The sequence below is a fragment of the Pectinophora gossypiella genome, chromosome Z (genome assembly GCF_024362695.1).
Source record: "Pectinophora gossypiella chromosome Z, ilPecGoss1.1, whole genome shotgun sequence".
Classification (NCBI taxonomy): domain Eukaryota; kingdom Metazoa; phylum Arthropoda; class Insecta; order Lepidoptera; family Gelechiidae; genus Pectinophora; species Pectinophora gossypiella.
The window spans coordinates 21,693,772-21,706,845 of record NC_065433.1 but is presented as its reverse complement, the minus strand read 5'-3'; the positions used below and the strand labels follow the sequence as shown (position 1 = coordinate 21,706,845).

Below are 13,074 nucleotides of genomic sequence, written 5' to 3'. Positions count from 1 at the left end.
TTTAGTTCACCTCAGCGTCATAAATGGTGTTACATCACGGTTCTCTCAAGTCTCAACTCAAATACAATACAAGAAGCATTACCTTCTTTCTATTCTGGTGTAGTCAGGTCAGGTAAAATAAAAGTAACATGTTTAAATGGGCAACCCCAGAAAATAGAAACAAAAAATTGTCTTTCAATGAGTGATGAAAAAAAAAACACTCAAAAAGGAACGTTTTAGATTTCGACAACAACGAACACGATCCAAAAATTACATCAAAATATTATCAAAATCTAATAAGCCACGTGTGTTTTACGTAAGGATACATATTGTTTCAGTTATATGACTATTCCTTTAGGTAAACATGGAAGGTCCGGGAATGAGTTTGTTTCAAGGTGCTGCAAGTATCCACATAAACCACAGCGCTCAAGACAGACTTGAAGAACAAGAGGAGCTGGAGGATCAGAAACGACGCAATGAGGAGGTAGGACGTTAACATTTTATATGAAGTTATTTAATAAAATGTTTGTCAATAAATTAGTACTATAAATTGATACTGTTTTGATTACAGTTGAAACATAAGCTAGAAAATGCTTTTGATGACTTACTGGATGACGATGAAGCCAGCTCAGTGAATAGCAGTGGAAATTTGACCCTGGACCCTGCTCAAACTAATGGAGGTAAACACAAACAATGAATATCATGTACCACTATAAAGCATTTTCTATTCAGTATCCAGCAATTTTTTTATATAAAAATGGCTGTATTATGAACTATGACATATTTATGATCTAACATTTACCTACAGGTCAAAAACAAATAAGGACAGGAATGCCACCGACTTATGTGGAGTCCCTCAATCATTTGAAAGAGCAGCACAATGCACCATCTCCAAATCTATACAGTGAGACTCCAAAGAACAATCACATGCCACATATCAGACACCAGGAAGATGCTGTCAAGCTCCCTTATAGCCCGTATGGAGCTGGTGATGGGCAAAACCATTATTATCACCAGGATTATCGAGGTATGTACTAAGTTAATACTAGATTTTTTTTTTTTTATTTTAATAGCTTTGCAATAGACATGTATATGAATTAAACCTAAGATAAACACTGCTTCATTTTAATCATTCATGTCTCACAATTCCTACGGTAAATATAAAAAGGCATGGAAAAGTATAGGTTTCTTTGTATTTTTATTTACATAGTAAGTGGAATCTATTGTTTGATAAACTGAATTTTAAATGTGCATACCTTTGTGAAGTTGTGATATATGGCATTTATTAATTATAAGGCTATGTGAATATGTTTTTGAAAACAATGATTTTATTGTAATACCTAGTTTGTAATGGGTGCCTCTACACTTTTGTAAATCTTAACATAGGAAATCATACTCTGGCCCCTGCGATACAAGCTGAGCTTAGTGCAGGGACCGCCGCATAACTAGAGTAATTGGTCATATTATAGTTGTCTGTATTTTTATTAATGTAAAATTGTAATACTATGTTCAATAAAGATTATTATTATTTAAAGATTATTATACACACAACAGAAATTGTGAATATTTAAACTTGTACTGTTTGTAAAAATTGTTTCCAGAGAGCCCTAGTGGGACAGCTTAGTGTTCAGCAGTAGGATTAACACCAATTTATGATTTTTATAAATATGGTAATTGAGACAGCCAGTTCAATCAAATTCAACATATGGCTCGTGAACTAGGTCCAAGATAAATTATGAAATTCTGATTACTAAATAAAAACAGATCTAAAACTAAAGAAAAACTTTTTCTTTTTTCTATTTAACTTATTTATTAATTTTAATCAAGAAAAACGTAACAATAAATCCGATATTTTATCACGTTTTTCTATGATGTCACAGTGTGCTTTTTCATACAAATTCCATAATAATTTCATGTTTTAATGTTTAATAAAAAGTAACTGATTTGACTAGTTGGAAGCCAGCCTATTCAGCATGCATTATTTAACTATAAATTTGCTTTAGTGACCAGGATTTAAGAATGAATGTAAGTGTTGTGTTTTGGTTTTAGCTATGTTAACTGTTTGTTATATTTGATGCCAATGATACTAAAGTCTATTTAAAAACTAATCTTAAGAATTTATTGCGAATGTGTTATTGTACTTTAATACATTCACTTATGAACATTTCTTTGTAACTAGTAACCATAGGTAGCACAGCATTTGCATATCAGGCGACAACCAATTCTATTGGCTTATTTATTAGTAGTACATTTACCACATACCTACTAAACTTGATTCACTAATTGAATCGTGCGTGATATGATTTGTTTGTAAAATAAGTTATACTTTTGTCAATTTGCTAAATGGATGTTTTGTGATCGCCAGACATTTTTGCGAATTATTGCTAATGCGCCTAAAGGCTTATCTGTAAAGTATTGTTCGTCTCAATAAGGGGCGCAGGACAATTCATGTAGATGGCGGTATAATCCCTGGTATCTAACCCACATAACTACTCAAATAGGAGCAATATTATCTTAGAGCAACATGGAAGGACTTCCCCGTAACCTGGAAGCCCGTGTTGCTCTATGCATATTATATATTATAAAACAATGCATCCAGTATTTACTGTCATTATCTTTGTTTACTGTTGTTTTGTGGGAAGAATCATAAAACGTTATCACTCTTAAGGGGACACAATCAAAAGAAAAGCTACATTAGATATTGAAATATGTTTTTTTCCTCTTATAACCATGATATTTCTTATAACCTTTTACTATGTTCTGACTTTGATATTCGGTACTAGCGACTAGACGCCAAAGTATTAAACATTTTTTTTCACATTACAGGCCATCTCAACAATAACTTTGATACAAGACAGGAATTTATGAATAATGAACAACTCAAAGTAATGTATGAGGTAAGTTACTTGTACTACAACAATTCGACACAACTGTAATGCTTGTTTCCATTGATATTATATTCCTACATGCACTCAGATACATCTATTTTCAGCTACCGAAAATAAAGGGTTTTAGAACTGGTAAATCACGCTCACATCGCATTGTCTTTTCGGTACCTACCGATTTATTTTTTTTAAGAATATCTAGTGCCCTGTACCGAGGCTTTTCTTGCAGCTTCTTTTCCCCGGCTATACAGGTTGTGAGATACTTCAGTAGTTTTAAGTGAATGAGACATTCGTTATGTAAAAAATAGCGATTCGAAGTGTAACTGTGTTACCTACTGAATAAAGATATTTTTGTATTCGATTTTGAACGATTCAGTTAGGTATAGGTACCGGTAAAAATATTTTTAGGTGTTATTTCAGTAGCATTATTTTGTACTGGTACCAAAACAGCATTTCTTAACCGTTATGGCTCTACCTTCAAGTCGATACCTTTATTTTTCACTGGTAGCGTAACCTTATTCGTTAACCGCTTCCAAGCCCTGATAATGAGTGATGTACTGGCAGATGCGCGTGAAGGAGTGCCAGCAGCTGGCCGGGCAGATAGAGAAGCTGGACTCGGAGATAGATGGGCTGCGGGCACGGCTCGCAGCCGCCGTCACCGACCGGGACAAAGCCGAACTCTCACTGCAGGAGGCTCATCATTTGCTTGGTGAGACAAGAATACATCCTACTAATGTAATAAATAGTAAAACTAACGCTGTTTCTTATTCTTTTAAGCCTAAACTGGTAGAACTCACAAATGGACATAGGCTACTTTCCAGGGCAGACTGACTGAGTACATATCGCAAAAAGTCACTGACGCGGGTAGCATGATTTTTAAATAGTTTTACATTAAGCATTAACAGAAAGTAAAAGCAACACCCACCTAACATCTCGAAATTAAATTTCATTTATTGCTCAAATTCGATCCCTCGTATTGGCATTGTGGTGGTAAATATCATGTATCCTTTGCTTGTTGTAGCGTCAAGCAAGCACAAACTGATCGAGCTGGAGCAGCAAGTGACGGCGCTGACGGAGAAGCTGGTGGAGAGTGACCAGGATAAGGAGCAACTGAAGTTGGAACTCCGGTCCGCCAACATCAGCCTCCAGGATGTGCAGCAGAGGTTGCATACGCTTCAGGTACTCGACGTTTCTTTGATACATAACATTATGGAGTAACTTACACACTACGTACACCAGAGGGTCTCTTGCCATACTAAAAAAGTTGCCGCGAATAAATCGCTCACAAATGTAGCGCCAGTGGCGAACACTTGTACAAACTATGTCAGTGTTCGTAACGTTACGACACACTGGCTAAATGCTACTTATTTCCATATGTAAGCTTATACGGTTAGCGACATCTAGTTTATGGCGAATTATATATAAAGTAACAAATACTACGGTCTATACCCGACCTGACAGAGGGCAGCAGTAACTGTCAGTACCATTCAGAGGCGCCGGACAGGAATCCCTGTACGGCTTTGAAATATACTACTCTGGTTGCCATCCCACTCGCGTCAGACAGAATACTGCGGGCGGAAGGCAAGAGGGTAACCACTGCCCTATTTTTCCCAACAAAGTAACATGGCTCTTAAATTAGTGATGATACCAAGTTAAAATAAAATATATGATAAAAGAGCGACAGCGGCGACCATTGGTACTAAATTTAAAATGTATGGAAATAACCAGACATGATAACATTAATGAAATGTCCTCAAGTAACCAGAAGACCTAAGATGAATATTATGAATCATATACAGGTGATCCATATATTATTCATTATATTACAGTCCATCGTCCCGCGATAGACTTATTCTTTAATTTAAGAGCCATGCTACTTTTTATAGGCTATAGAAGTATACACTATCATGTTAGATATGAGAATCTCTCTATCGGTTTTTAGGACGTGACTTGAAATAAATAAACACGTTAAATATTTCTCTAAATGTATTGCAGGGATGATTTGAATTTAGAATAAGGGTATTTTTATTTATTTTTACATCTTTATATTTGACAGGTGTCACACACCCACGACACTGATGCGCTGTTTAGAGAACAGCAAGACAGGTAATTGTTAAATAGTTCAATCATAATTTTATTAGTCAATGTACTGATTACAGCTCCAGTAGACACCTCCTAATTTTATTTTACGCCTGTACTCGACATTTCTTTATCTACCGGAAAGGATACGGACGGGTAAGCGACAGACTAAAAATTTATGGAATACACGTTAATTTGAGATAGAAACCCCTTCAAAATCAACCCTGTCAAAATCTCCAGGTTATGTTTAGGATATAATTCTAGGCTTAAAATAAAATTAGGAGGTGTCTACTGGAGTTGGTTACGCAACCATGACATATTAAGTTAATAGCGCACATCAAACGGGTTGCATACCAGCGAGATGCCTATTTGATTCGGCCGTTGTTGATTCACTCATTAATTTTAACAGCCAATAATCATCCGTCCACTTCCGTCCGTATAACTTAAAATGAAGTGGTCTCTGCTGGTCTCAGCTCCAATACTTTTTCCCTTTTTTCAGACACAGAGAAGAAGTTGACAGATTACAAAATGACTTGATGAAAGTTAAAAACAGACTTGACGAAAAAGTAAGTGAATTCTAAAAACTACAATGTACTGTCTTATTTTTTCTACTATATTTAGCGCTAAATTGTATTCGCTCCATTGTTAGTCAGTTAGTCAGTAAACGAGTAACTTGAATACAAGTTTTTTTTGCTGTTTATCGCAAAGATACTAATTACAATGCTAAAATTGTGCAGGAAAATGAAGCAAGGATGCTAGAAAAAAGATGTTTAGAAAAAGATCGCGAGAAAGAAGATATTTTGATAGAAAAGGGGGCCACAATAAACAGACTGGCCAGTGAGCTCGAAGTGGCTCAGAGCAGGCTCGTGAGCGGTGAAATCAACAAACTGAAGGAAAAGGTCTCGCAGCTGGCCACGGAGAGAAACGCCGCGCGAGAACAGGTCAAAGAACTTGGGGTAAGTCAAAAAGTAACACTTACAAGGGCCTACCAAAAAGTACAGCTTATTAATAGTGTAACCATAGTTTGTGTTTATATTAATTTCGTTGTACCAACCCTAAAAAAAATCGCTTATCTCATACCACCTACATACCACCGCCGCTTTTTGACGAATATAATAATTCTTTTGGCACCATCAATTCAAATACATTTTGCGTCTAATGTTATTATTTCTATAAGCACAATACTAAACTCTAAAAACTGTCTAATGTTTTGTAGTCTAAATTGGAGATTACTGCACACGAATTGGTTCTATGTCGAAACAAACTAGCAGCTAATCAAAAAGAATATGAAAACTGGCGCACCACATTAAATCAAATATTAATGGAATCATTACCAGATAACACATATGTTGGTAAGTAGTACTCCTATATGATAGACTAATTCGACTAACGTTGTATTTACTTGTTCCAAAATAAACTGTTGAATAAACTAATGTAAATATTCTTCTTCTTATCGTGTGGGTTGTGAGGTAGAATACCAACCTCATCAACCCTGGTGTCAGGGTTATGATTGAGCCGCCAAAGACCCCTGACATGGCTCATGTAACGACTACTTACTTACATCAGAAAGTAGTAACCGGGACCAACGGCTTAACGTGCCTTGCGAAGCACCGATCATCTTACTTTTTGGACAATCAGGTGATCAGCCTGTAATGTCCTAACCAAACTAGGAATCACAAAGTGATTTTTGTGATATGTCCCCACCGGGATTCGAACCCGGGGCCTCCGGATCGTAAGTCCAACGCTCAACCACTGGACCACGGAGGCCGTTATGTAAATATTAATGTCTATTATTATTTTAGGTGAACCTCCGTCGCCAGGAAAACTAGCTACTCTAAAGGAGGTCCTAAGTCGTTATAAACAACAAATACAAAAACTACCGGTATTACAAGAAGAGTTATCTAAGAGGTAAACGGAATTTAGTAGTACATTTACAGTGACACTGTAACGAATACTAAGGGGAATGGTTCAGACCATGGTCTGAATCATCCCTCAAAGTTTCCGTTACGAAAGCTGCTTACCAGTCTTCCTTGTAAAATTGTAACCTCACCAAATGATAAAAATTAGAAACTTAAACGTAGGTGGCAGCACCCTTGAGGGTTCCTAATTTTGTTATTTTCCATACTGTCCAGCTAAAATAAATTTCTATAAAATGTGGAGCGAAGGGGATAGTTGTCTGAAGGATGAGTTACGAAAAAGAAAAGCCATCAGTTGGAAAAAGGCTGTTGCAATTCTAATTTTTTTTTCTATATTTCTTCTTTCCAATCTTTAGAGAATAAATATAGCACTATGATTTTGCAGCTAAACGCTGTGCAAAGGATTATAGTGTATAAATATAACCAAAACAACATGTTTGTTTACTCAAATAGTTTGAGGAACTGTCAAAATTTAAGAACAATCAACAGTAGCGACACCTGATGGGAAAAATAGGCAGTTTTTACCACTGTAATTTTTTAAACTAGCTGTACTGTATCCATTTCTTGCACTTGTTGTAAGTAAAATAAGGCTCTATATTTACAGCTGTCAAATGTAAATAAAATAGAGTTTGTGTCTGCTAGACTTGACACCATTATATTTGCCTTGAATGACATTTCTACATAAAAACCGTTCATTTCATTACTAATTTATTATTGCGTTTCCAGGGACAAAAAGATAGAGTCTCATCGCAAACAAGAGTCTGAGCTGCGTGCTAGGTTGGAGGAACACAAAGGCATAGAGATGCAACTGAACTCGCGGCTAGCAGTGCTTCAGAACAAACTGGATCTACTCGGGAACAACTCTGATAGTGAACTGCTGGAGAGCTACAAGCAACAGAACGAACAATTACAAGTCGAAATAGAGAAAACCCGAGCGGAACTTAAAAGTGTATGTAGAACTTAGCGTGGTTACGTTAACAATTCTCTTATATAGCTGAGGCGCGAGATGCTAGAACATTTATATTTTATTATGACCTGACAAACTTGCGGCGGTATTTATTAAATTTACAATACATTTAATTGTTTCTAGATTAATTTTACTAGGTTGTTGTGTAACCTACAGATAACTGTTGAATGACTAACGTTTATTCTCCAGCTGGATCTCAAGTACACGGAACTGGAAATGGAATACGACAAGCTGAAGAACGAGCGAGGCAGCCGCGCCTCCATCGTGCAGGAGGCCAACGCGGACCTGCTGCGGGAACTGGAGCGATGCAGCGGACAGCTCAAAGACACGCTCAAAGAGAATGGAGAACTCAAAACGTTGTACCTGCAGGTGGGCTCCTTACTAATATTATGGAGTAACTAATATACTATAAACGCGCGCAAATGGAGAGCCAGTGGCGAGCATTTGTACTGTCAAAGTGTTCATAAAGATACTGCTCGCCAGTTCTGTTACTTGCTGAACTTGACACGTTCCCGTGTGTCTAGATGATACGACACACCATTGATGTTTTATAAATATGTTACTATAATATCAATCAGTATGATACACTTTCACTTATTTCCATATGTAAGCATATTCGGTTAGCGACATCTAGTTACTTCATTCAGAGTAATAAATAATATACTACATTCCTTACTGATTGCGAGCATTGGTATTAGTAATAAATCTAAAATGTATGGAAGGGACCAGACTTGCTAATATTATGCGAAAGTGAATTTGTTTGTTACGCTGTCACGCCTTAACTTTTCATTAGATCATTATAAAATTTGACATACACGTTGTCACGGAGACAGAAATAGACCAGAAACCAGAAACAAAATAGTACTGCCCATTATGGTGAAACTTTCCGCCATAATCGTACAAACTATAGTTTTATTAACGTATCAACACATTTTCAGGCATGCAGCTCAAGGGATACAGTCTCAAGAGAATTCAAAGATTTACAATGCAAAATACAAAAAGAAAAAGACTTATTCAAAACACAAGAAAGAGAATATGTCGAGAGACTTGAGAAAGAAAAGCAACAAGCAGATAGGCTAAACTCAGAGCTGACCAATGCAAGGGAAGAATTAGATAGAGCTAATAAAAGAATATCCGAATTGCAAAAGGAATTTACAGATAAGCAGAAAGAGTTTACTGATAAACTTAATAAATATCTTGCTGGTAAGATTCCGTGTTTTTATTGAGTTTTTTCAACTTGTACTTCAGCTTACGAAGTGTTCGAGAACTACACTAGCATTACTTAACACTTAATTGTTTTCAGACGAAAAAAGCTCAATGCGCAAAGAAATGGAAGCATGCGCACAATGCGAAAAACATGTGAAGCAAATACGATATTTAGAAGACCAACTTAATAAATGTAGTGTTAAATTAGGTGAGAACTGTTTATTTATATTTTTATAGAACTCATACAGATCCGTCTAGAACAGCCTCTACTGTCCCACTGCTAGCTATTTATAGTGCATCCTCCATTCCTTATGATCCTTTCCGGTCCCGTGTCATGCGAACCTCATCTAAACTCTTACCGCAGTACCAAAGATGCCATACGACTTATCCCTTGTTTTACATTTTAGAGTAAATAAGGGGTTGATCGAATAAGGGGTTGAATAATTTTATTTTACCCACAGCAACACAAGAAAGTAACGAAACACTAATGAAGGAGCTGAAAGGCAAGGCGGAGTTTTTCCAGCAGTATATAATGGAAAGGTTTCGCAAGTTGCACGAGCAGCGGTCAGTGGGCACTAACACGGAGCCCGAGGGAGCCTCGAGGCCTGCGTCCGGCGGCAGCGGCGGCGACACCCCGCCAGAGGGCGCCTCCATCGAACAGCTAGTGCAGGACTGTGATCAGGGTCTTGCAGCCAAGGTAATACTTTGTTTTTATGAATGTCATTACCACATTTACGTATTCACCTACACTGTATTTCCACTGTAACTAGGATCACAAGTTATATACATACGATACTTGCGTTTTGTCATGACATGCTACACTTTTGCGTTCACAGACTGCTCTAATGATGAAAGAAAAAGCAATAAGGGACCAAATAGCTGAAAAATTCACTCTAGAAATGAAAACTATGGAAATGAACTGTCTTAGAAAAGTTAAAGAAATGGAAAATGAACACCTTACCGCCATAACTAAATTAAAAGAATTGTTAGAAAGGAAAGCACAGGAAGTAGAAACTTTAAAAGAATTTATACTCTCAGAGAGAGCTAAAATAACACAAGTATTGGAATCCAAGGAGAATGAAATATCTGTTTTAATAAGAGAACATAACGAGATGCAAGCAGACTGTCAGAAAGCGAAAGATAATTTGGTAGACTGGAGACTAAAAGCGGAACGATATAAAGAAAGGTTGTCTCGCTTGTCCTCATTGGAGGATGCTCTTAAGAACGAGAGAGAAGACTGGAAACAAAAAACTTCGACTAGTGCTAAAGAATTACAAGGAATAAAAAATAAGATTGTAGAGTTACAAGCGAAGTTGGCGCAAGTGGAAGAGAAACATGAACGTCTGCAGGCCGAGCACCAAATTCTTCAAGACAAGTATAAGAATTGCAAGAAAACTGTTTATACATATAAGGTCAGTATAAAAACTACTATTATCGTAGGCGTGGTAGCCCAGTTGGTAGAACGCTTGTTTCTCACGTTGAGATCGCAGGTTCGGATCCAGCACAGGCCTAAACCAATGATCCTCGAATTAATGTTTGGATCATAAATGATTATCACGTGCTCAGCGGTGAAGGGTGCATTGGGCTGGATTTCCCTTCGCGGGTTAGTCGCTTCTGTAAAAAAACAAGACCTGTCAAATCTTCAGGTTAGGTAAGCGGACCCTGTGAAAAATGAGATAATGCTAGGGGGATGATAAAAACTACTTTTATCGCTTCTCATACAAAAAATAAACAAGTTAGGAAGCTCACAAAAAAGCAGATATAAAAACTTGGTGAGGTTACTTAGTTCACTTTATGATGATTATACCTCTTGACTACCTCAATTGGGATATACTGGTGAGCTTGCGTCATGCTACTAATGAGATCTTTTTTAACGTTTCTTTAATATTCTTATTGTAAGAATATCTGAACTGACATAACTCCGATATTAATTTATCTTGCAGGATTACATAGCGAAGAAAGACGCCCATGTGAACAATGAAATGAATCGTATCCAAGACGAATATAGGAAGATATTTGTGAAGTTGCAGAACCAACTGAACTTCCACGTCAACTGTCGCGTACAGGAAGAGAGGAGTCAGGGCAAGCGAACACAAGCGCAACAGTACCAGCAAGTAGACGTAAGATCATCCATTCTTCCCCATCGGTCACTCATTAGTCATTGTTGATGATTTCGCGACCACAAATCATTTGTCTTGCATGATGAATGAGGTCATCCATTTCTAATATTAAAATTCCTACAGTCTAAATGACCTCTGTCGTCCAGTGGTTGAGCGTTGGGCCCACGATCCGGAGGTCCCGGGTGCGAATCCCAGTGGGGACATATCACAAAATGACATTGTAATACCTAGTTTGGTTAGGACATTACAGGCTGATCACCTGATTCTCTGAAAGTAAGATGATCCGTGCTTCAGAGTTAAGCCGTTGGTCCCGGTTGCTATTTACTGGTGTACGTAAGTAGTCGATACACGAGCCATGTCCTGAAAAGGCCCCTGGGGCTTTGGCGGCCCAATAATGACCCTGATAACAGGGTTGATGAGATTGGTATCCTCACAACCCACACGATAGAAGAAAATTCCGACAGTAACTCTGTCTATATGCTAACTTTTCACGTTTAAACAACTAGAAACTAACACACAGCTATGTCGAAACCCCAACGACAAAGACGCATTATTTTACCCTGGTGTACATTCCAATACCATATTGGTTTTGGATAGTGGTTGCGGTTGCCAATGTTAATGTGGATCACTGTTAATATTAGTATAGTGCATTGTAAGTTTGTTTGATTATTAAAAAATAATAACCTTGTAAACATGAATAATAACCAATAATTTGTGAACACAACAATCATAAAAGTTAATTTAACTTCACCATAACATCCAAAATTGTATTTAAGAATAAGAAAGTTGACTTTAAAAATATTATGCCGTTCTTAAGAAAACGAAAATAATGTTTCAGTACACGGAGAAGATGAATAAACTGAACGAGGACTTCGCGAAGCTCGCACAGAATCGGTTCAAAGAGCCGGACTCGAACCAATGACCCGACGCCGGACGTCCGCGTCACGGTTTCTGTGACCTCCTGCCGTGAACCTCACGCCCCACATAGGCTCAATCACCTAGTGTGAGTGCTTCCCCAGAATGCGTAGTTTTATCAATCAAACATGAAATAAAATGCAATGATATGGTATATCATACGCCCCTTACGTCTATGATCACTATTTTAAGCAGTGTCTGCGAGGCACTTTCTTTTGTTATTGTATAGACTGATATATTCACTTGTCATCATCACATTATATTTCATGTCCAATGAAAATAAGTATGACGTCATTCTGAGGCAAGCAAATCTTCCGGGGAAACACCCTGCCGCTGCTTCGTAAACGAGGAGTGTGCCTCCCAGAAGCGAGCTCACTTAGCTTATATTGCCATGTTTTGTATGTCGGGACCAATGTGTACTTAATTATGTAGAATCGTTTTACAACACTTACAAATATTTCATATTTAAGGTCTTTTTGTTTTTATTGTTATATTGTCAACTTTACACAGCAGGATTGCAAACGACGACATATTAATAACATAATATAAAATTAATTGTATTACTTGAAATATTGTGACAATATTTTATACTGTGCTTTTAAGACTGCAACAATGTCCCATTTAACACACTAGACTGACTAAAAACATTGTTGATGCTACATCAACTAAAATATGCCTGTGATAGTAAAGTACAGAATAATACTAATATAACGAACAGTATTAATAGTAAGAAGAAATACGAAGAGCCTCCATTCCTTTATACACATATTTTTACATTCCTTTGGATTCCATGTTCATTTATATGCATAACAGGTTTAAAATAAATGCGTCGAATTTATTTATTATTGCTCAAATTTATTGTTATGAAACGTTAATGTCATTGCATTTGTGTCGTATTAATTAATTTTAATGTAAAATATAAGTATGTACTTTGAATTAAGCTTTTAATTAGCAGCATAGCCGTATCTGAGAAAATTATTAATGATGCTGTTGTAAATAAAAACCAC

The 13,074-nt window shown here is 37.0% G+C and overlaps 1 protein-coding gene and 1 non-coding gene across 2 annotated transcripts; one reads left to right on the top strand and one right to left on the bottom strand.

Moving 5' to 3' along the window:
* The first annotated feature begins 194 nt into the window (after nt 1-194).
* Nucleotides 195-13,068, top strand: LOC126380211 (girdin). Its single transcript, XM_050029467.1, has 19 exons — nt 195-463; nt 551-659; nt 788-1,006; nt 2,806-2,876; nt 3,429-3,573; nt 3,886-4,043; nt 4,921-4,970; nt 5,443-5,509; nt 5,681-5,899; nt 6,160-6,295; nt 6,746-6,851; nt 7,586-7,808; nt 8,016-8,195; nt 8,765-9,029; nt 9,130-9,240; nt 9,494-9,729; nt 9,869-10,444; nt 10,976-11,152; nt 11,991-13,068. Exons 1-19 carry the CDS (start codon nt 344-346, stop codon nt 12,072-12,074), a joined length of 3,252 nt encoding a protein of 1,083 aa, XP_049885424.1. The 5' UTR covers nt 195-343; the 3' UTR covers nt 12,075-13,068.
* Nucleotides 6,639-6,710, bottom strand: Trnav-uac (transfer RNA valine (anticodon UAC)). The gene has a single exon. It is a non-coding gene; the product is annotated as a tRNA-Val (tRNA).
* Nucleotides 13,069-13,074: the final 6 nt, after the last annotated feature.

Coding starts and splice junctions, on each gene's coding strand:
- LOC126380211 (XM_050029467.1), top strand. CDS start 344: ATGGAAGGTCCGGGAATGAGTTTGTTTCAAGGTGCTGCAAGTATCCAC. Junction 464..550: donor AGAAACGACGCAATGAGGAG/GTAGGACGTTAA, acceptor TTTTGATTACAG/TTGAAACATAAGCTAGAAAA. Junction 6,852..7,585: donor CAAGAAGAGTTATCTAAGAG/GTAAACGGAATT, acceptor TTGCGTTTCCAG/GGACAAAAAGATAGAGTCTC.